Consider the following 22,942-nt stretch of genomic DNA (forward strand, 5'->3'; position numbering starts at 1 on the left):
TTAAAAGAGACGATGAACAACAATACCAAAAAATTATTCTACTTTTTGAAAGTTGTTTGGCACTACATATCACCATGAAAATTAATGGTGAATGACTTTCAGAAGATATGAAGATAAATCATTGGCATTAACTGACAGACGATATAATGTTAACCGAAGAAAACGTTAATTTGTTTCAGCAAAAGCTTTAGGGTAAGGGTAGTGCAAGAATGATCATTTCCTGCATGACAGTTAATTTAATTCAATTCTTTTATGGGTATATCATATGCTAGATGCCGTGTCAAAATCCACACTTTCAGGCAGTTTATTCAGTATGGGTGAGCACTAAATCTGTCAAATCGATCAATCCGATCCAAATTGAATCGAAAAAAAAATCAATTGGATATAGGATCGAATATAGAGTCCTGATATTATATTTTCTGATCTAGTAAGGTCGGATAATTTTTTATCCCAATAATAGAACCAAGTCGATCCACGATCATCTCTACTTGTAACAACTATTGTCGATAAACTATTACATGTTATATCAGCTGCTGCCGATTAACTACTACATGTTATAATAGTTACTGTTGATTAACTGTTACAACGTATAATGAATGATCAACGTGTTGATTAGCTACTGCCGATTATCAGCTGCTGCCGATTAACTCCTTATTTATATTTATATGTATATTTGATATTTTATTGGATATAAGTTTAGATATTCAAATAACTGATAATCCGTCGAATATTTCATACATAAAACCGACGAATATAGAATTAGATATAAATCCTAATATTACATTATCTAATTAGTAGGATTAAATAATTTTTTACTCCAATAACTAAATTAATTTGATCCATAATTATCTCTACTATTCAGGACCGAGACTAACAAAATAAATTATGACGATTGAGACCATAAATAAATATAGAATAAATTATACGGGATGTAAAATTTTACACTCTGCCAGCCTGAAATTCAACTCCAAAATCTCATGACAAACAATCATTCACTTACAATCTTCATGTATTAAAGAAACGATAATAAGTGGCAAAATGAGATAATGTCTGTAGCTCTATTTGTGTCTATTATTATTTTATAGTTTCTTACAAATTTAGAATTTCAATTATAAAAAGCAACCAGATAGGTTTTTTTTTATTGTATCAATGAAGCAATTAATAAATAAATCCAAAAATTATTATTATTTTTTTAAAAGTTTGTGCAGGCTTCAGTAAAAACTAAATGGAAACAATATAAAACACAGGAGAAAATTTTATTTTCCAAATAAGTTTAAACGTGGTTCAAATTTACATACATGGTTCTCGAGGAAATTACCCACAAATTGTTCTCTTAAATTCACACAAGAAGCCCTGCAAGTAATAATACTTCTGGAAATGAGCAGAAAAAAGGTATAAGGTAAATATTACAAAGAAAGTGAAGTATTTATTAGAAGTTGAGTAATAATATCTCCATCCACAACCATTTCCGATACTTGAAAAGAAACATTAGACCATCCAAGAACTGAAAAAAAAATTCGAGGAAGAAACGGGCTTCAGCTGAATTCCCAGGAAGGCAACCAGTTTTGAGAACATATGTGATAACTGAAATTCCGAGAAGACGACCAATCTTTTGATGCTTTTGTCAAGGCATTGAGATCCTTTTAGCAAAAGACCAGATGCAGCTTTAGTCCTTTTCTTGCAAAGAGGCGAATCTGCATCATATCAATGCTCAAGTTAACTTCTCCAGGTATGTAGGGAGTTAAAACCTGAAAGTCAAAGGGTAGTAATTTCAGAGCCTTTGAATAGACTTGTTATAGATTGGAGAATCCTTGAACAAATAACCAAGCAAAATTGAAGTTGCAATGACTTGAAATTGAAAAGAATGGGATGAAAAGAAGCAATGATTTGATATTGAAACAAACAATGAGCTCCTAATTGTATTTGATTCCTGTAAAATGTTTGCCCCAGCAAATATTTTAAATTTTGTTTGGAGTGTTGCATGCCATGCGGTGAAAAATCATGGACAGCAGAAACTTTTATTTTGGGGGAAAAGTACTTGTACTCAAAATGAGTCAACATTACACTAGTTTTTCATAAATTAGCAGGAAATTATATGCCGAGAGTAATCATGTAGTGAAAAGACTCTTCAAACACATTATTTGTATTATTCAAATTTTTAATAGAAGAAGATTTTGTCCAATTTGATAATTATGAAGTAAAAAAGATTTACACATGATCCAATTGATATGGTTGGAAAGGTCTTATCAGGCATGATACTCTTCCTTCCTTTTTCACAAGAAGTAAAATGGATTTTCTTTCTCCTCTCCCAATTCTCACTCAAAATAAAGAAGGCTACGTGATCTACATATAGTAGGATTATATATAAGATGATCAACAGACTAAAATCTATGCAACACAAAAGAAACATATCAACAAGGAAAAAAGCATTGAATTCAAACTATTGTGAACACTTCAACCACAAAAATATGAATTCTTATTAGAATCTAAATCTACCATTTCAAGAACTTATTGATTAACAAATGGGATGCATGCAAAATATGATATGTAAATATAGAAGTTATGTATAAAAAACAAACTAAAATGGCACATTGGAAACCAAAGAGATGTTGGAACTGTTATGGAACATACCTATGACAGATTGGTCTGAGCAAATAGAGTAGCCTTAAAGTCAATCATCTGCTGCATCTGAAGCCTTTGCACCAAATGGATCATGAGCAGGTCCCATGTCCGCCCCAATGTGACGATGGACCAGCCTCTGCAAATCAGCCATCACCTTATGCTCTCTCTTTGCTTTCTCTTCATAATTGAACATAGCAAGTGCCCTCTTATCTTCAGCACTGTAAACCTGGTTTTCTTTTCTGATACGGATGGCGTTCATCCTCTGGTGCCTGCTACCACTCATGACATAACCTAAGTCCTCAAACTTCTGAATCTCCTCAGCTGACAAGCCGACCTCTCCTCTTCTTGGAATACGCTTCCCTTGCTGCACATACTGGGCAATAGCATCACCTTCACCAGGCCTCAGCGCGCCACCATAGCTTATATGACCCTCAGCACGTGGGAGAGGTGCAGGCCCAACCATAGGCTCATTGTCCAAGGCTGGCTTCTTCTGAGATTCAATCAATTCCTTCAACTCGAGTGCTTCAGGATCAACGTCAGGTAACTTAGCATCAAAAGGTCCAGCATCTGTTTCTGAATCCGATTCATGAGACTTATTCGATCGTTTCTTGCTCTTTCTTGCTTTCTTCTTAGATCTCGGGCTAGAATCAGGCTCCTCGCTCTCCTCTGAAACTGTTGCCCTGCTCTTCCTTATTTTCTTCCTGCTGCTGCGCGTGCTTTTCTTTGAGCTTTTCCGCTGACTTCTAGATCTATGCTTTTTGCTATCATCACGATCTTCATTCAGTGAATCAGAAGACTCCTCACTTGAACTGTCCTCAAAAGACGAGTCCGTGCTGCCATCGGACTCTGAATACTTCCTTTTCCGACTGCTTCCATTTCTTCGGCTCCTTCTCCGCCCACTCCTTCCAGTCCTTCCGTTCCTTCTCCTCCTTCGTCTCCTCCGGGAAGGCGAACTCCCTGATCTGGAATCAGAATCATCCAAAGGGCTCCCATCCGAATCACCAGACTCACTGCTCCCACTCCCATTTCGTTTCGCCGCATCTTCCTTATCTTCCTCTGGAGAAAATTCCAGAGCGCCACCAGGCTCATCGTACGGCTCAAACTTCTCCCCCTCGCCTCTCAGAGGGCTAGGCATCATCCACGAGATATTCTTCTTCTTCCGCAACTTCTGCCGTTTGACGCGTCGGTAGTCGAAATAGCTAAGGCCCTTAAGTTCCTCATCATCGTCCGAGCGGTCGTCTCCATGACCCGGCTGCTTCCGCGTACAGTAGGGTTCGTCTTGGTGGGGGGACCAACAGTAATCAGGGCTACGAGAGCGAGGTGGAGGGGTGAGCGATCGGGGGCTGTGTCGGTCCGATCGCCGGCGATGTTCGAAGGAGGAGGGAGGCGAAACCCTAGATCGAAGGGGGCGCTCGATGGTAGAGGCGAGTCGGGATCCCGCGCGAGACATCGATGGATTTGGGTAGAAACGAGGCCCCGGAAGGGCTTTTAAGTTTGAAGTCAGAACCAGATTCGGATCGAGTACGGATTCCACATTGATCAAATCCGATCCATTAACCGAAATTAATTGTCCACCGAATTAAAGCTATGTGAGAGATTTTTCTTATTGGCTTATTGATGGATATATTAAATTGCTAGCTTTCTTTATTAATATATGGAATTTTAAATTTAGGCAAAATTATTTTGTTAAGACAATGATATATAGTTTTCTTTATTTATACAATAATATATCGCTTTCTTTATTAACACAACATGGAGCTCAAGAGATACTTCGATTCATGATATAGCAATGCCTTCTTCCTTTTCCTTTGCGAATGAAATTCTAGCCGTCAAATTTATGCTGAAGGTGTTATCATGTACTAGAGGGAATTAAATCGATAAAGCTATGAAACCAATCAATACACCAATTGATCCATAGTTTTTTTTAAAAAAATTGGATTCTAACTTCTATATAAATTGGATGCATTCCGGTGAAGAACATCATCATCCTTTCCCCAAAATGGGGAGCTCGCATGTGCAAATGGTACTAGTGAAGCTGCATTGTTGTTTGTCTAAATGTTTCTTCTTGGTGTTGGTGTTGTAGGTGTCTTACAAGGGGCCCTCCCTGTGAAGGGTCTATTCATATAAATATTTTCCCTCTTTTATTATAAGACTGTGGCACAAAAGGTGAATATGTTCGCCCCTAGCGTCCCGTCAATCCGTCCCAAGATTAACAAGGAGAAGATAAATCATGGGCAGCTACTAGCTTTTGGAATAGTGACTAGCACATAAGGGAGATATTTACCTTGACTTTGCCGAGATTCGAATCCCAGATCCCATTGTGGCAACACCTCATGTGCTAGCCACTAGACCCATCCGAGGGGACAAAACTAAGGTAGGATAAACTTTTTAACGTAACTGGGTCCACCGCTCCACGACCTCATACCCCAGAAACCCCCGAAGGGATTTTTTGAGGAGCTTCAGTACCACGTATCCGAAGGATAAAGAGGTGATAAGAGGGCTCGAACGCGACACCTCAGTCAACAGTGCCCAAAATAGGGACTTAAATTGATAAGAGCATGTGCAGTTGGGGGCTCAAACCTGACACCTCAGTCAATAGATAACAACGTCATAACTAGAGCACCCCTAGTTCGGTTCCCTCTTTTACTATAAGAGTACGTTTGGTTGGAGGTTATCCTTGATAATTTTAGTTATCCATCAAAGATTATCAACGAAAACCCTATTTACTTTAAATAATTGACGATTTCCGAGAAATAATCCATACCCGATACATTAGCAAAATGGACATACAATCTAAAATCAGAAAACTTCGAAAAGTAAAATTTTTCTTCAGTTAACAAATTTTTTTAACTAAAAATACTCTAAAGCTTTTTATAATAAAAAATTCATTTTAAAAATAATAATAATAAAAGAGAAAAACGTAAACTAAACAAAATATAAGAAACAACGAACGTAAAAAAACATAAAGTCAAAAAAAAATAATACACATTAAAAAAAAAAGAAAGAAAAATAATAAGTATAGTTAGTTTTAATATGTATAATTAGTTTTTGTAACGAAGGATAATACAGTAAAATATTAAATTAAATTATACATTAAAATTTTTAAATAAATAAATTTTTGTTACATTATCTACGTTGAACAACATTAGATTATATTTTATTTCCTATAACCTTAGTTATATGATTACTTGATAATCACATAATCAAGATTATACATGATGATTTAAACCAAAGAAAATAATATTTCAAAAATATTTACAAGAAGACGAAGCCCTACGAGGACTCAAAGTCAACAATGGTGAGGGTTCTCACAGGGAAGACTAAAGTGGCACCAAGTTAAGGGATTGTAAACGAGCTAAGTTAAGTTAAATTTTATGGTATTTAAGTTTGTTTGATAAAGTAATCGAGCCAAGTTAAGTCGAGTATAGTTAAAATGAACTAAGTCGTTAAAATGATTATTCAAATTTGACTTTACTTCTTTTTTATAAATTTAAGTTTAATTTATTTAGATGATATCGAGTTCTAATTCAAATTTATTGGATTGTTTAAAATTTTTAGATTTTAAATATGTTTGATTGATTATTGAGTTTGATAATATAAATTTATTTGTTCATTTAAAAATTATTTTATATTATTTAGTATATTGATAAGAATTTTATTAATGAACATGATTCAAAAATATTATTCATGAATATTAATAAATTGATTATATATATATATTTAATTGATGTCCTGTGTACTGAGCTACTATAATTAAGCTCTCATGCATTTGCAGCTCTAAAAGAGAGGGAGGATGACTATTTAGAGAGACAAATGCTTTCCTTCTAAATAAGAAAAATATTAAAAAGCTAAAATAAAAAAGAGAGAAACACTTTGAAACAATTCAATCAAGGAACTAAATACAAGAAGACATCGTGAAATGTAGAATCAAATGTAAATTAAAGCATGACTAGTAAAGCATATCTAGGCACTACTTATCGTAGCTTCCCTTGGAAAAAATAAAATAAAAGGGAAAATAACACTTTCAATCAATATAAACAAAGAACTAGTTATGCACAAGAGCAATTTATCTTGAGGTAAATTCTATTTTTCATGCTCATATCAAACATGTAGAAATTGATTTTCATTTTGTTCGTGAATGTATAACGACTTGATAACTTTCAATTTTTTACATCTCTACTAAGATCAAATTATTAATATATTTATCAAGTCATGATCCAGACAATGTTTCACTAATTTAGCACTCAAATTCAACGTTCAAGTACTCTCATTGAGTTTTTCGGAAGTAATGACAATAATAGGAAATAAATTAATTTCAATCCATTAAGATTTATTATATTTGACATCAAAATCAAAATCAAAATCGATATGAATCAGATAGTAAAAATAATACTTCCAAACCTATTATATTCATTACTATATTTATAATTGTATTTCATATTTAATCTTTTTATTATTATTTGGATAATTTGTATAAATATATTTATTGACTTTAGTAAATACTAGATCAAAGAATTAATTCTTTATTCTATTTCTTCTCTTTATTAGTTTCAACAAAGAAAATAGGAATTGTAGCCCCATGGGTGATAGGAGACGTTGAAGCACCAACTTCGGGGTCACTCGAGGCCATAATCCGAGACTGCAAAGGTGGAGAAGACCGGCAGGTAGCCTCTCAACTCGGGAAAATCATACTAGTGATAGCATTGCACATCTTTAAGATCATATTATATATAATGAACATATATTTGCAATGATTTTTATATGCGACAGTTTTAGGATGGCTAACATGTCACCAATTCTTTAAGAAAACTTACTCTACCTTGATAAACTATCTTTCACATTCATTAGGATAACGCTACATCTTTATAATTAGTCAACGTTTTGAAAATTAAATTGACCAAGTGAGGAACCAAGCAACACACCAATCGATCCATAGTTTTTTGTTTTTTAAAATGAAAATTGAATTCTAATTCTCAAATATTGACACTAGCCTAACTGAATTGGACGAAGCCGTCGAATGTTCTAACTTGTTGCCTTGTTGAATGCATTTTAGTGACACTTCACGCCATGATGAAGAACATCATCATCCAATCCCCAAAATGGGAGCTCACATGTTGAACTCAATGGATTCTCGCGGGGAAGATTAAAGTGGCGCGAAGGGTGAGGGAGAAGGACCGTTTAGAGAGACAAATGCTTTGCCTCTAAATAGAAAAAAATAATTAAAAAGCTAAAACAAAGAGAGAGAGAGGAACACTTTCAAACAGTTCAAGCAAGGAACTAAATACAATGAGACATCATGAATTGTAGAATCAAATTTAAATTAAAGCATATCTAGGCGCTACTTATTGTAGCCTCTTTTCCTTAGAAAAGAGAAAATAACACTTTCAATCAAAACAAGCAAAGAACTAGTTACGCACAAGTCACTATCCTCATCATGGATTTAAACCCCTATATAAGAAGGTCCCTACTAGCTAGTTAATTAGCTGACCAAATATATCTCTACCTATATTTCTTTGGAATCACAGGGCCTCAATAAGTGGATTTTGGGGTAAGAAATTCACTAAGTTGAACAACTGTTTTATTATAATTTGTATACATTCTTTTCTATTGTGATGAATTAGGGTATTGGGATAACTACTAAGGATGAGTTACCGCGCCCACGAGAAGGTTGATGGACCGGTGGTAATTTTGGACTGTGAATGGATGGCCAACCTAAAGGAGAAGGTAGAAAAGACGCCGAGGAAGGATGTGCGCGCCGAGAGAGCTACCATTTTTCAAGTCCCTAATAACATTCGCGCCGGTGACACCAATCATGAGGCTTGCAGTCTTGGTGAGGCCTACAATCCCAAGATCGTCTCCCTTGGTCCTTACCACCGCCTAGACGAGCAATTGCAAGTGTGGAACACTAGGTATGATAGCGATTCCATAAATTAAATTCTGGCTCATTGGACACATTGGATCGTGTCTAATACTGCTAGTTTTAAAAAATAGGCTCAAATGGCCGTGTCTTAAGAGGCTCCTGGAGCGAAGCCCTGACAATGATCAAGCCATAGAGAAATGCATTGACAGAATCAAGGAACGCGAGAGAGAAGTACGAAGTGCGTATGCAGAGGAATTCGTGAAGATGACCAGCAATGAGTTTGTGGAGATGCTGCTACTCGACTGTTGCTTCGTGCTCGAGCTACTGCTGGAGCTAGAAGAAGAGAAGAAAAGGAGAAAACAGGAAAAAGTTGCCCAAGAGAAGAAGATGTCGACAATAAACAAATTACTACCACCATTCAAGGCAAGTGCAAATAAATAATATTTTATTAGAATCACCTTTCATAAATCATGTCTGCGCCTCACATACACAACTAGGCACGAGAGTTATACGTACCGTGAGAGTTAGGTATCGTATGAAAACCGTATATGTGTATATATTAGAGAAGTTTTCTTATTATTATATTTAAAATTTAAGATAATAAATGATCAATTTTATTAAATTTAGATAATTAATTTTACTACACACTACATCAAATATTCTAAAATTTTCATCATCCTTAATCTTTTTATTATTTTTTTCTCTTTCTTATATTTTTATTATTATATTTATGGAATAAGGAGAATGAGAAAGATTGAAAAGATTGAATGGAAGAAGAGAGATTAAAAATAAATATTCTTTTATTTTTAAGGTAGAGATTTCATTCTTTAAATTTAGAGAATCACTATTTTATCAAATTTAAATTTAGAAAATGGATAGAATAATTGATGCAAAGGATTTTTATTTACCCTATCTAAAATTTAAGGTAAAATATTTAGATAGGGTAGTTGATATGGATGCTCTTACACATATAAAAGTTTTATGTGCACCGTGCAATGCACAACTTTTTTTATTTTTTATTTTTTTTATTTGGGATTTAGCTATTTAGGATTTTATTTATAGCGTTTAAGGGTTAAGTTATAATATTAAATTTTATAATACATTTAAATAAAAAAGTGAAGTGTTCACAGGAGGTACGACATAAGATGTGCGTCGTAACATTCCTTATATAGAGTTTTGAGATGTCGCTCATCCTGAGTACATCTATTTTTTTGATTTTTTTTTTTACTTAATATTGTAACTCAGCCCATAAACAAAGGCAAACTCTAAAACCATAAGCTAAAAAACACAAAATATATATATATATTGTCTCAATCACGGAACGGACGTTCCTAGTATATATATATATAGCCTTGTGAGCACCAAATATTTTTTTTCTTTATTTTAAGGAATTTAAAGTTTTGGTTTTAGGGTTTGGTGCTTGGATTACAGTATTTAAACTATTTTTTAAAAATAAATAATAAAAAAATTACTCATGGTGCTATATATATAATCGGTATCCAATTGTTACGAACTGACTAATCTTAAAATGGACAGTCCAATCCAACATTTTGCCCATCAACCCTAGGAGTGCTTGAAAGTCGCACTAAAGTTATTTTGATTATTATAATTATAGCAAAAGGTTATTACGTTAATCCCAAAAATTCCTCATAATTTATTCCCAGATTATGTGAAGAGAGATAAATCACGAAATCAATTTATAACTGACCACTAAGGGGATAAGGTATGCAAGAAGTTATTTTGACTATTATTACATGGCAACAAAAGATGATTCGCTCTCCTCCGCTAATTCATCTCTATACTAACACGGAGAAGGTAAATTATGAGTAACTATTAATCATTAATACAATAACTAAAACATGAGGAAAAATATACTCAGCCTCGTCAAATTTCAATCACATGACTTAATAAAATAATATCCTATATCTCAATCATCCTATCGTCCCAAGATTACTGAACTAATGGCAACAAGGAGGTTGACTATTATTATATACTTATAGAAAGTGGTAAAAAATTTGTTAGAAAATCAAAAGGACAGATTTAAATCAATTTAAAAATTGATTCAGCAGACAAGAAGCAAGGTACAGAAGCAACAAGAGCAGCCAAAACCATCGGCGGCACTGATGGGGAGCTCATCGGCTCGAGACGCAGCACCCATGAAGCAGCCGAGCACGGAAGAAAAGCAACCCGAGGAGGAAGGAACACTGATTCAACAATGGCAATGGGCAGAACCTCTGATCTACCATGACCTGTTGATGCTCGAAAACCAGATCCCACTCAGCCTCCTCCGGGAGCTCCACGGCATCATTCTCAGCCACGATAAATCTCCTTCCATGGACGAACTCATCCTCTCCTTCTTCAAGGAATTCTCCCTCACCAAACACATCACGAAGATCCCGGAGGGCAGTTGCCACCACCTCCTCCACCTCTTCCACTCCAGCTTGATCCCTAAAAAACAGCCCACCACGCGGGGCATCCGCGCCCAGTTGGTGGCGGAGGTGACATCAGCCATCCCCTGCGCACGGGATCTCATCGAGTCACGGGTGAAAGTAAAGAAGAAGCAGGGCGTCGCGTGCTCGAGCTTCCTCGACCTCAGCTTCGACAGCGGGCGCTTGGAGATCCCGGAGATCCACGTCGACGACGGCACCAACACTCTGCTCCGGAACCTGATCGCCTTCGAGCAGTGCTTACCGAGAATCGGCGACTATCTGACGACCTACGCCTGGTTCATGGACTCGGTGATCGACAACAGCGCCGACGTGGCGCTGCTGCGGCGGAAGCATGTGCTGGTGAGCGGGCTGGGGAGTGACGAGGAAGTGGCGAAGCTGTTCAACAGCCTGTGCAAGGAAGTGATGGTCGACCCCAACCAGTGCTACCTGGAAGAGACCATCAAGGAGGTGAACAAGTACTACCGCAGCAAGCGCAACCGCTGCTACGCCACCCTCAACCACAACTACTTCAGCAATCCCTGGGCGAGCATCTCCGTCGTCGCCGCCATCATCCTCTTCGTCCTCACCTTCATCCAAACCCTCTACAGCATGTGCGACTCTTGCTATAAAGCTTAGATCGACATCCTACATCGCCTTTTTGTTCGTCTGGGGCAATGCCCTTTTTGGGGTTGGTTTGTTATCTGTATCGCGATTTGTGTCTGAAAGTCCTTTCCGGCCAAGGAAATTTGGGCTTGGAGTTGGTTTGTGATCCATATTGATAATAAAGTTTGGCTTCACGGTGCTATTCAATTCATTGCTTGCTACCTAGTGGCTTATGAAATACTGATGGATGATTCCATAAATTCAACTCTCTAATTTATTTATCATGTTATCTCGAGTTAAGTTAATAATGTAATAATTATAATCAGCAAACAACAAAGACAGGTCGATAGATCTAGTTAGAACCAAAAATTAATTGACTATATATATTGTAATGAAAGAAGCATTCAGATTGTTAAGAGAACTTACATCTCTTTGAGAAGAAATGAAGAGTCCAAGAACAAGTATTCTTCTTGATTGATCAACGCAGAGTTGGGAGATGATTGCTTCATCGAATAAAGTCTCTTCAATCTAATATCTAATGGCTTGGGAAAGGATATCTGCAGAGAGAGAGACAAATACAAGAACTCAAATTTATGCAGCCATATTGAGCATGGCACTCAGAACTGCTTCTCGAGTCGGTAAAGCTGGGATCGCACCCCTTTCCGTCACAGTCAAAGCTCCACAAGCATTCGCAAATTTAAGGGCTTCTCTAAGCCTTGCTTCATCCTGTTTATGACAAAAGAAAAGCAAATAAATAAACTGTGGGAAGCTTTTGATGCAGCCAAAGACATTATTTTTTCATTTGCTTCTCTAAAAGTGGATAATGGTGGCTATTAATGTTTATAAGGATTAACCAGAACTAGCAGTGCGGCGAGGCCCCAACCATGGATCCTCCATCACACGGAAAACCTTTTCCAACCACCAAATCGAGTCGGATTAGGTTCGCTCTAGTATAATTTTTAATAATTCATCCACGTGATAGAATATTAAAAACCCATTTTCTATCCAGCCATTAATATTAGTTCACTCAGTTTTGTAATGATTATTCTTATCCAAAGGATGCTAACTCAATGAAGGCAACTACCAATGTTCTGAACACCTAAACTAGTTGAATATATCTGTAGAAAATGAGCACGCACCATATTTGTCTTTTGAAAAAGAGTTTATTTTCTTACAAAGAAGACTCGCTACATTAAAGTAAGTGATGACAAATACCTGGAGTATCGATATGTCACTTGCTAACTGGGATAAAATTCCAGCAACGAAGGCATCCCCAGCGCCAGTAGTGTCCACTTGTTCAACTTCGAATCCGCCAACTCTACCAGAGAAGTCCTACATTGATACTCATGATGATGACAATCAGATATTTAAGTCATAACAAACATATAACAAAGATGGGGAATGAAAGAATTAAATCTAATGATTATAAAGAGGTTCAGAATTGAAGTATGGTAAAAATACAATGGGAAGGATAAAATAATTTTTCATGATAAAGCCATGGTAAAACACAAATCACTTACCTTTGAGTAATATCTGCAACCATCAGGGCCTTCTGTTACAAGTAACAATTTAAGATTTTGATGAAATAATTTCCACACAACAGCATCATCATAAGGGTCTTCTCCTTGTGTTAGAAAGGAAATTTCTTCTTCACTTATCTGTTTCAATAGATAGTTAATTAAGCAAACCAATTGCATGATGAAGTAATACCTTTTTTTACAAGAAAAAAAGAAGCTACCTTGATGATATCAGCTGTATCCCATATACTCAATATTCCATCTCTTGCACTATCCGCAGATGGCCATAATGGGAGTCTTAGATTGGGGTCGTATGACAAAAGTGCACCAGCCTCTTTGGCAGTTTTAGCTGCAGAGATGTGTGCGGACTTGCACGGTTCAGTAATAAGGCTAATGGATCCATAATGGAAGATCTTAGCCTACATAGATATCGGATTGACTATCAGTGAGTAACAGATATTTAGGCATCCAGTGATTAAGTGAAAACATGTGGTGGCTGAAAGATGCATCAAATTTCTTTGACCCTCACTTACCTTCCTAATAAGATCAAGATCCAGTTCTGATTCTTCTAGAAGCATATCAGCACTAGGATTCCGATAAAACATGAATTCACGTTCACCATCACTTCTCAATGTAACAAAAGCTAAAGCTGTACGGGCACCAGGGTCAAATCGCAGCCCCTGATTGTTAACATTATTTTCCTTTAAAATGTCAGAGAGCATATACCCAAATTCATCATCTCCAACCTGTTCATATTATTCAAAATGTCAGGGCTCCTGACATACAGGCATGACATTTTCTCTGGTGAAAATCACTTACTGTGAATGTTGCGTCCAAAAAAATAAAAAATAGCGGATCATTAGAGAATATTTTTAAAAAGAAAAAAAAATTGAAATAGCATCATCTTCTTCATAAGCCTTGCTGTCAATCTCAATGGTTTGGAGTTGGCTACACCTATATTATCCATCTACTGAACATAATTTAAGGTGTAATGTCTCTTCAACTTAATAGATCTTAGTATAGAGATATTAAGAGCCTCTTTCAATTTACAGAAAAAAAAAAGTATAAGATTTTTCGCGACTATCTATCCACGGAGTATATATTTAAGTGGTTGTGGGCATTCAAGCTTAACATGGAAAAGGTCTCGGTATGAATCGAATAAATGCCCATTGGTTTTCTTTATGCAAAATTCATTGTGAAAATTTGAAGAACTTTTACTCCATATCGAAACTGTGAAGAGGTACTAAAAAAGCTGAAAAATACTTGGGCTAGTATGATCCAGTTTAATTATTTTGCTCTAAGTTCATGCAACAAGAGATCGATGATGTTAGCTATTATTAAGCTATAACATTGAAAAATGTAACTATAAATAACACTAAATGAAATTACTTTCCCAATGAATGCTGAAGAACCTCCAAGACGAGCTATCCCAACAGCAACATTAGCAGGAGCTCCTCCAGCTGCTTTCTTGAAAGCCGGCGCTTCAGCTAATGATAATCCGCTAATAGTTGGAACAAAATCAATAAGCAATTCTCCAAAGCATACTACAGATGGAGAATCCTCGTTCTCAGGAGAAACATTAATGGCCGAAACTGCTCTTATACAACCTAAAATTAGAAGAAGGAAAAAACTAAGTAAGGGGCTTTTGATTAAGAAACAAGTACCCAAAGAGCAGAACAAGAAGCATCGGAACGGAAGAATTCGGTATTCGGTTCTAATAGCATAGTAGAGTGAATCCCTAACCTGAGCGTTTACGAATCGGAGAGGGAGACGGAAGAGGGAGCCTTCGAGAAGTGAAGTTCTCGGAGCGGATCCGGGCGCGGGCTCCGGAAGCGACGCCGGGGAAGCAGGGAGCGGCGGCTTGGAGAAGCATTGGAGGAAGTGAGTCGCGACTCCGACACGGGAGGAGGATGCCAAACCAAAAGAGGGCGTTTGCTATTTTCGCATTCCGGAGGAATGCGACGGCGACAGAGGAGACGGTGGTGAGGCGAGGAGCTTCGGAGATGATGTTAGTAGGGGGTAGTATTCTTTGGCATTGACTGTAATAAACCACGAGGGTTGATCTCGTGTGTTCATACGAACAGGAAACAGAGGACGAACCAATGAGATCATTTAACAATCGTCTTTCAGGAAATTTCATTTCACACCTCTAAATTTTATCGATTTTTGAAAAGTACTCACAATTCTATAAACAGTGACCTGGACGAATTATAAGATTCCTTTATAGGAAGTCGGACTTCTAAATCGTTAGTCGTATGTACTTCTTAATGTATTTTGATACCTAATACTTATTAGAAAACTTCAGACTGAACCGGTCATCCCAGCTCAACATTATTAAACCTAGTTAATCATATATAATTTTTTTTAAAAAAAAATGAATTATACGAGGATAGATTATAAGGGATGTCTAAGATCATCGTAATCAAAATATATTAATCCTTAAATGTATTTCCGTAACAAGGTGAGTTATTTTTTTTATTTTAATATAAAACAAAACAGATTTGGAATCTAATTAATTAGCCGGGAGCACGAATTACGAGTAGGGGCATGAATGAAAAAAAAAAGATAAAATAAATATGCATATATTTTTGCAAAATTGGAAAAAATAAAATAAAATGCTTTAGTTAGTGCAAGTAAGTGTCATGTGGTGAAAGCACCAACCCTTCACGATGTCGTGGATGAAGAAGGTTCATGGACTGCGATGCCTATATATCATTCATCAAATATACAAAAAATATATTTAAAATGAAAAAAATAAAAGGATTTTTGTTTAAGCAATATCCTCATATCAAATGGGATATACATCATATAACGATGTATGTATGGCATGGAAAAGGCCATCAGGGGTTGGATGTGTTATTGATGGTTTCTAGAGAGAAAACAGCACCGGATTTAGTGCCGTCTGAGATATGGGAACTAGAATTCAATATGAAGAACACCCAAAAATGGAGGCATAAGAGATAAAGAAACGCCAAAACCTGGGCCTTCTGGTTTCTTCTCAGGTACACCATGCCGATGGAGAATACGAGATCCAATTGTTGAAGAACTGATCCTAATTGCCTCCGCCCAGCTCTTATTTTGTCGCGGATGATTACTGGTTGAAAAGATGAACTAGACGGTCGCCATATTCCAGACTCGATGTCGGCCATTTCGAATGAACCGGTTGCATCTGAATTTTGTGCGAGATCAGTTGATTGCAGTGGAAGTTCATCTTCGTCGAGTAATCTCGAAACTGTCTGTAAGAGAGCGCTTGGTGTTATATCTGAATAAAGTTCAAATACAGTCGAAGTTAAATGAAGTGAGCATACATACCTCGATCCTAAGCACCAATGTAGCTTTCTCAGAGGAAAGAGACTCAACCTAAAGGTAAAAGCAATTTCAGTTCCATCAAGACCATATCAACAGTTAAGCACAAGAAGCTATAAAATCAATAAAACTACGTGAAAATTTATCAGTTGAATTTATGCCTTCCAATGATATAAAAGATTGGGAAAAATTATCAAAACAAAATGGGAATATCATTTTAGAATTGAATATAAATCGTAAATCATGGCCAGATAAACAAAGTGTTCTCAATAGAAACTTGACAATGTTGATATTGTGGCCGACAGTAGAATGACAAGAACCAATATAAGCACTGCAAGACAAGAATGTCATAATGAAATTTTATTATTCACAAAATGTGTGCAAGGATTTATCTCTTTAGTGAGTTTACTACAAATCTCAAAAAGCAAACATGTAGGGGTAATTTGAGAATTCATAGCCTCACATATGTTCTCTTTTAGAACAACATTTCAGAACAATAACAATATATTTATAAATTGTAAGTTTGTGTGTGTGTGTGTATTCGTACAGACCTGTGACTGCTTCTGTATCAATCGATCAGTTAGTTGTTCGAGCCTCTTCTTAAGTTCAATCTCAATTTCAGTTGGGCGTGTGATGCCTCTTCTCATCATTTCCACATTCTCTTCCAGCATCTTTGCCTTCATATAGTTCAAAAAATATATTTAAATAAAGGGAGAAAAGGTCCAAGCAGAAAATGTGAAATCAACTATAGCCAGTTCACATCTTATTTATTTCTTAGAGCATAACAAATCTTATTTATATATTAGAACAAAAATAAAATGAAATCATGGACTAATAATGCAAAAATCCACACGAAACCTTTGTTTTCTCTCAAGCAATTATTCATAAAGAAGGGCACATGATTATATGGTTTTAAGGATGTTCTAACAAGCACATGATTGATAACAGTCGAGAAGGGCACACAATTGATATATGGTTTTAAGGATGTTGTAACAAGCACAACTATTCAATATATAGCTTATGTATGTTCTTTTTTCATTATATAATAGATGCAACACTAAAATTTACACAGAATTTGAATGAAATTGACGAAGCAAAGTAACATGTGAGTAAAAAGATCTCATACCAAGATTAATCAACTTTAACTTTATTAACTAAAAGATACCAAAATAGCTACAAAATTCAATTGCAATTCAAAATGATTCCTTATTTGCATCAAAAATTTAAAAAAGTCTTACATGTTAAGATGGTTACATATAATTTGCCTGCTTACAATTAAGATAGTTATGTAAAATTGTTCTCTTTTCATATATTCAATGTGTTTGATAAGCAACTTGTTTAATAATAGTTGAAGGGTATGTCCTTGACATTAGATGAGTGCAACAGTCCCTAAACAACAGTTTGTTTAAAGCTTCATTGAATAAAAGGATGGCCAGGGCCATGAGATGAGTTTTTGTCACAAAAATTTTCACAGTATTTGATACGTCAGTCGCAATAACTGAGATGACATTCAGTTTAGAGAAAGTTTACCTTGTCCTTTAATTTTGACAATTTTTCACATACAAACGAGTATTCAGCATCAAGAATTTCTTGTTTGATTTGGGAATTTTGTAATGATACTGCCTGAACAAAGGTGAAAGAAGATCAAGTTCAAATCTTGTTAGTTTCATTGCAGAATACAAAAGAAGACAAACAGAGGTTTTACAAGTTATGGAAATTCATGAAAGAAAAGACATTTTCTCATAAGTGAATGCTACAATTAGGTAGTTGTCGACATCTTACTTCATCTAGAGAAGGGGAATTCTGTTGAATCTTCAAGATGCTCCTTCTGTGTTCTACAAAACAGAAACAATTGCTCATTTACACTAGAATAAGAGGTGGGTTATTTTTTTAAAAAAAAAAATTCATGAGGGATTCATTTTTGAGCTTGGAGTATTCCACAATTAACATAGAACACAGAAAATTTCCTTAAGTGGTGGACTAAACTTTGTTTTCCACACTTTAATTTTATGGGAATGGATACAAAGAGCGCCATCTTTATGTTCCTGCATGTGGAAATTCATGTTGCATGTGATAAGGAGGAACTTTTGATTTACATTTTAGATCAAATTAGGAAAATAAGAAAAGGAAGTTATTTAATGTGTGTTATATAAAGGTCAAGCTTCTCGAGTCTTCCAATAGATTTTAAGGTCAACATGACCTAAAATCTAAAACTGCCAAGACCTTCAAAAGATTGCTAAAACAAACTGCAAGTCGAACAACTACAAGAATGAAACAAAGTGTCAGTATCGTTGTTCAGCCATATCAACATCAAGCTTTCCTCCTTCTAACATCAGTTGGAGTATGGCTAATAGTATAGTTAACTCCAACAATTTAACCTTTGCTAGTAGGTAAAGGTTAATCTTTTAATTGCACATGATGCATGCTTGTATTGTGAGGATTGATATGGTAATGTACATGAATTCAAGACAGTGTGCCACAAGCTAAACGACAGTGCTCAAATATGTGTTTGCATAGCCTTGCAAAAGTACAAAGCTGCACACTCATGCATGGCAGAAAGAATCAGGAAGAATCTTATATCATTACAATCTATCAGGAAACGTCTGATGATTTCCTAATTGAAATATATCAAATGGCACAAATTTGATTTCATTCATAAAAAACAACTAACTAATTTCATATTAAAGATTAGTATAAGCTTGGAAACAAGTTGAGATAAGTGAAACAAAGACAAAAAAGAAAATGAAATAAAACCATGTTCTAGTTGAAAGGCCTACCTTCAATAGCAACCTCTTTTAGCTCAACTTGTTGACGAAGTTCTCCCACCTTAGTTACCTTATAGAATAAAAGAATTAAATGACATGAGATTATGGATAATAAAGTGAAATGCAAAAGAGTGGTGAAATACAAGTGTTATTGTTTTAAGTATCAGCTAAGGTAATGAATTTTAGAGAAAATATGGTAATTACTCAGCAAATAGCCATAGTTTCCTGGATAAAATTTCAGACAGCTATAAATATACTTTGTTTATAACAATCAAGAAACTAACATTTCTGATGACCAATTAGCTTGTAACTGGTGACTTCAGTAGAAAAGGAGAAAAGAAATTTGCTAGAACTTTTCCATGCTCAACTTCTTGCCAATGAATGTAAACAGCAGGAAACCATAAGATACATACAGCTAGAAGTGGAAACTTACTTCTCTTTCCAGCGTTATTTGAGCTGTTGCTAGAGATGTAGCTAGCTCAGCATTTACAGTCTGCAAAAACCATTTTAAGTTTATCAGTGTAAACTTTTTGAATCAAACTCATTAATAACTATTCAAAAAGTGTAATACTATTAAGCAAGAAATGGATAGAGTGTGGTCTGATGGCATAGTAGACCAACAGATGCAGATGTTTCATAAAAACTACAACACCTCAAGCTCAGCCAACAGAGTTATTGCTTCCATCATTGTACTGTTATGCTTCCGCTTCTCTCTTTCAACTGCTTCCATAGTTTGAAACATACTCATCTGCAATTCTGAGGCCTATAACAGAAATAAGAAAAAGAAATGTTAAACAAAATAATACAAATAAATTCTACAGAAATAAACATTCCAGTTTCTTTCAATCAAGCTCTACTCTAAAGCTACATGGTATTATATTAACAGTTAATTGCAGAACTGTTTGATCAAATTGATAGCAAAATATTAATTTAACAACTAGTATTTAAAAGTTTTCCAATGTTGATTGGGTCAAACTTTTCTGTTTAAGACATTATACATATTAGATACTACAAACTGTCTAAGGCGTTCTAAAATCATGTATCACTAAGATACAAGACCAGGAATTGGAAAAAGTCAGAACAGCAGAATATGAAAGTGCAGAGGCATAAATGCCTCGTTACATTCATCCATTGCCAGGACTGTAGCTAGCAAAGCAAAATAAAGTAGAGAAGAAAGAGAGGAGGAAATATTGGTTGTCAACTAGCTAAGTTGTTCCTCCAAATTCCATCTCATGTAAAGGTTACTACTGCTTCTAAATAATTTGAATCTGACAAAATGTTGATTACTTTAGTTGAGAACTCTTGATCAAACTTGTACAGGATAGAATTTTAGAGATATCACTGAATTATTGACAATAAAGGAAGCTAACAACCTGACACAACTAGGTAATTGATTTTCTAGTCAACCCAGTGTGTGATGAACCAGATGGGTGGGCTGGTTAATAAGTAAAACAAATGAAGTAATGAACAATGGATGACCTTTACAAGCTAATCGAGCAAGAAAACATAAGTATTACTCAATCTAAAATAAACTAACTATTTACTTCTTCTACAGTTGTATGAGAAACAATCATTTTGAAAATGAAGATCAGGTAAAATTTTGATAGCATAATGACCAGTGTTCATTTGCATCTAATGTATAACCAATTAGACAACAAAACCATGGAGTTGTAAACCCAAATTTCATGTCTTGAAATCCAACATGAAACAGAGAACCTAGATTGCTGCATTGCCTATAGATATGAGAATATGATCCTTTTCACAAATGATTTATCCTTCATTGTAAGTTATTAAATTAGTTCTGCTGAAAAAAGAAAAGATTGTAAATTGTCCTTTTGGAAGATTTGAGCCTCATGGCATGAAGAAATTCTTCAGTAAATCATGACAAGTTCACATGTTTGGTTCATTGACAATCAAGATGTTCATAGGTAAGCGAGTCTAACTATTTGTCTAGGAAGTACATATGCATATCTCAAGCATTGCAAAGAATTTCTAGACAGTCAATTACTTGCATCTATAAGATATCAACAGATTCAGCATGTTTTCATTAGCAAGTTATGCTTTGAATGATCTTTTGGTTTGAAACAACTAACTCTAAATATGGAGATGAAGAAGAATCAAAGAATTTAAAAGATAAGAAAATTAAACAGTGAAAGGGAACGCGACCTCCTGTGCTTGTTTTTTCTCGCGCTCCTCAAGTATTTTCTCCAAACTCTGCTTCTCACCCTCTAACCTGGCAACAATATTCTCCCGTTCCCTGATGGCCTCTGCAGCAACAGCCGCCATTTTCTCAGCTAGCATTTGTTCTTTCTTTCTCCTCCTCTCTTCCCTCTTCAACCTTATTTCCTCATCTGAATCTGATGTCGAAACCGAATCACTTGATTCCTCAGCACTCTCAGAAGAGCTTCTCGACTGAACATGAGCACCTGAAGGTCTGACATCCATGTTCTTACTATTACTACCATCACCAGTATCAGCACTCTTCTTCACATTTAAGATTTTAGAATCTGCATCAGAACTACGAGACGGACTATGATCGGCAGCACCTCCGTGGAATTCTTGCTTAAATAATTCCTTCGTCAAATCCAACAAGCTAGAAGACCTGCGGGAGGGTCGATCCCCATCTCCAGGTGCATTATCGGCAACAGATTCACCACGGTCGGCAACCTCTGCTTTCCCGGTAGGCTTCACGAAACCACCAGATCCCTTACGAGCACCCCTGTCGACGGACGAGGGCAACGCAGCCGCCTTTCTGCTCCCTCCGCCGAGGGTAGTGCCGAGAGGCGAGTTGACCGGATCGGAGGAACTGAGGATCTCGGTCCAATCTTCGTCCGCCGCGGACGGCCTGGTAACGCTCGGAGATGGCGGCGCGCTGACCTGAGCAGCAACACCGGGCGAGTGCCACGGCGGCGACGCCTTCTTGGGCAGTTGGTACTTGAGGGGGCGAGACTGGTCGGCCTTCTGGGAGATCTCTTCGGGGACAGCGCCGGTGGGGAGTGCGGAGCCGTCGCCCTTGCCCAGCGACTCGGCCGCTTGCTGATCGATCTGAGGAGGAGAAGAAAGAAGAGATTTAGCAAGGAGACGGCGAGGAGGAAGGATAGGGTTTGCGGTGTTCTCGCCTGTTGGAGGATGGACTCGGCAACCTTGAGCTTGGAGGAGATCCAATTCGCCATGGCCGGTCTGTGGAGGACTGCAGGACCCTGTTTGTGTGTTCGAGATTTATTTATACGGGTTATCGCTCTCGTTCGGTGGCATTCAATCCAACCGAATCGACGCCATTTTACTGAACTCGCGTAAGTAATTTCGGTATTATATAAATGTACGTAACTTCCATAATACCCAAATTATATATCATATTCTTAAAATACCCCTCCCAAAATTGAGAGATAAATTTAAAGAACTCTGAACGTCTCCAAATTAATATTAATATAAAAACCTCCTTTATATTATCGAATCTAATTTGAGAAATTACTTTTAAATCCACATAGAAACTTAAACATGTGTATCCAGTCTTTGACATGTGTATCAAGTCTTTGTGTCAGTATAAATTCATTTATGACATCTGACCAAATTAATTTATTTATTTCAGCACCTTAATCTTAGTAAAATTATTATATTATCCTCGTTTGAATTTAAAACACATAACTGCTCCTTTCTCTTCCAACGTCCGATGCATCACTTCGTAACACTACTCCTTCTCTCCCAACGTTCAACGCATCACTTCGCAACTCCAAACCTCGGTGACACACTCCTCCTCCGTGACTCCAAAACTCGACGACGCACTCCGCCTCTACAACTCCAAACTATCAGCGACGCACCCCCAGCTTCGTCTTTAAACCA

The 22,942-nt window shown here is 36.4% G+C and overlaps 3 protein-coding genes across 5 annotated transcripts; 1 reads left to right on the forward strand and 2 right to left on the reverse strand.

Annotated features, from left to right (window-relative positions):
- Window positions 1–1,369: 1,369 nt before the first annotated feature.
- LOC121997612 (NF-kappa-B-activating protein-like) lies at window positions 1,370–4,080 on the reverse strand. Of its 2 annotated transcripts, none has more exons than XM_042552118.1 (2): window positions 2,632–4,080; window positions 1,370–1,694 (listed from the first exon to the last, which is right to left on the reverse strand). In XM_042552118.1, exon 1 carries the CDS (start codon window positions 4,070–4,072, stop codon window positions 2,672–2,674), a length of 1,401 nt encoding a protein of 466 aa, XP_042408052.1. In that variant the 5' UTR covers window positions 4,073–4,080; the 3' UTR covers window positions 1,370–1,694; window positions 2,632–2,671. The 2 variants fall into 2 exon arrangements, with proteins under 2 accessions (XP_042408052.1, XP_042408051.1); XM_042552117.1 differs by having other exon boundaries at window positions 1,370–1,748.
- A 4,023-nt stretch (window positions 4,081–8,103) lies between these two features.
- LOC121997614 (UPF0481 protein At3g47200-like) lies at window positions 8,104–11,725 on the forward strand. Its single transcript, XM_042552121.1, has 4 exons — window positions 8,104–8,170; window positions 8,244–8,531; window positions 8,614–8,905; window positions 10,552–11,725. The coding sequence occupies exons 2-4, from the start codon at window positions 8,266–8,268 to the stop codon at window positions 11,545–11,547; spliced, it is 1,554 nt and encodes a 517-aa protein (XP_042408055.1). The 5' UTR covers window positions 8,104–8,170; window positions 8,244–8,265; the 3' UTR covers window positions 11,548–11,725.
- A 142-nt stretch (window positions 11,726–11,867) lies between these two features.
- On the reverse strand, window positions 11,868–22,356 carry LOC121997613 (probable fructokinase-6, chloroplastic). Of its 2 annotated transcripts, XM_042552119.1 has the most exons (16): window positions 22,222–22,356; window positions 21,269–22,147; window positions 19,755–19,865; window positions 19,536–19,595; window positions 19,115–19,172; window positions 18,120–18,172; window positions 17,868–17,960; window positions 16,889–17,014; window positions 16,344–16,391; window positions 14,775–16,267; window positions 14,421–14,638; window positions 13,565–13,777; window positions 13,253–13,450; window positions 13,035–13,172; window positions 12,730–12,846; window positions 11,868–12,240 (listed from the first exon to the last, which is right to left on the reverse strand). In XM_042552119.1, exons 1-10 carry the CDS (start codon window positions 22,273–22,275, stop codon window positions 15,872–15,874), a joined length of 1,878 nt encoding a protein of 625 aa, XP_042408053.1. In that variant the 5' UTR covers window positions 22,276–22,356; the 3' UTR covers window positions 11,868–12,240; window positions 12,730–12,846; window positions 13,035–13,172; window positions 13,253–13,450; window positions 13,565–13,777; window positions 14,421–14,638; window positions 14,775–15,871. The 2 variants fall into 2 exon arrangements, with proteins under 2 accessions (XP_042408053.1, XP_042408054.1); XM_042552120.1 differs by lacking the exons at window positions 19,755–19,865; window positions 21,269–22,147; window positions 22,222–22,356 and having other exon boundaries at window positions 19,536–19,618.
- Window positions 22,357–22,942: the final 586 nt, after the last annotated feature.

This window comes from Zingiber officinale, chromosome 6A (genome assembly GCF_018446385.1).
Source record: "Zingiber officinale cultivar Zhangliang chromosome 6A, Zo_v1.1, whole genome shotgun sequence".
NCBI lineage: Eukaryota > Viridiplantae > Streptophyta > Magnoliopsida > Zingiberales > Zingiberaceae > Zingiber > Zingiber officinale.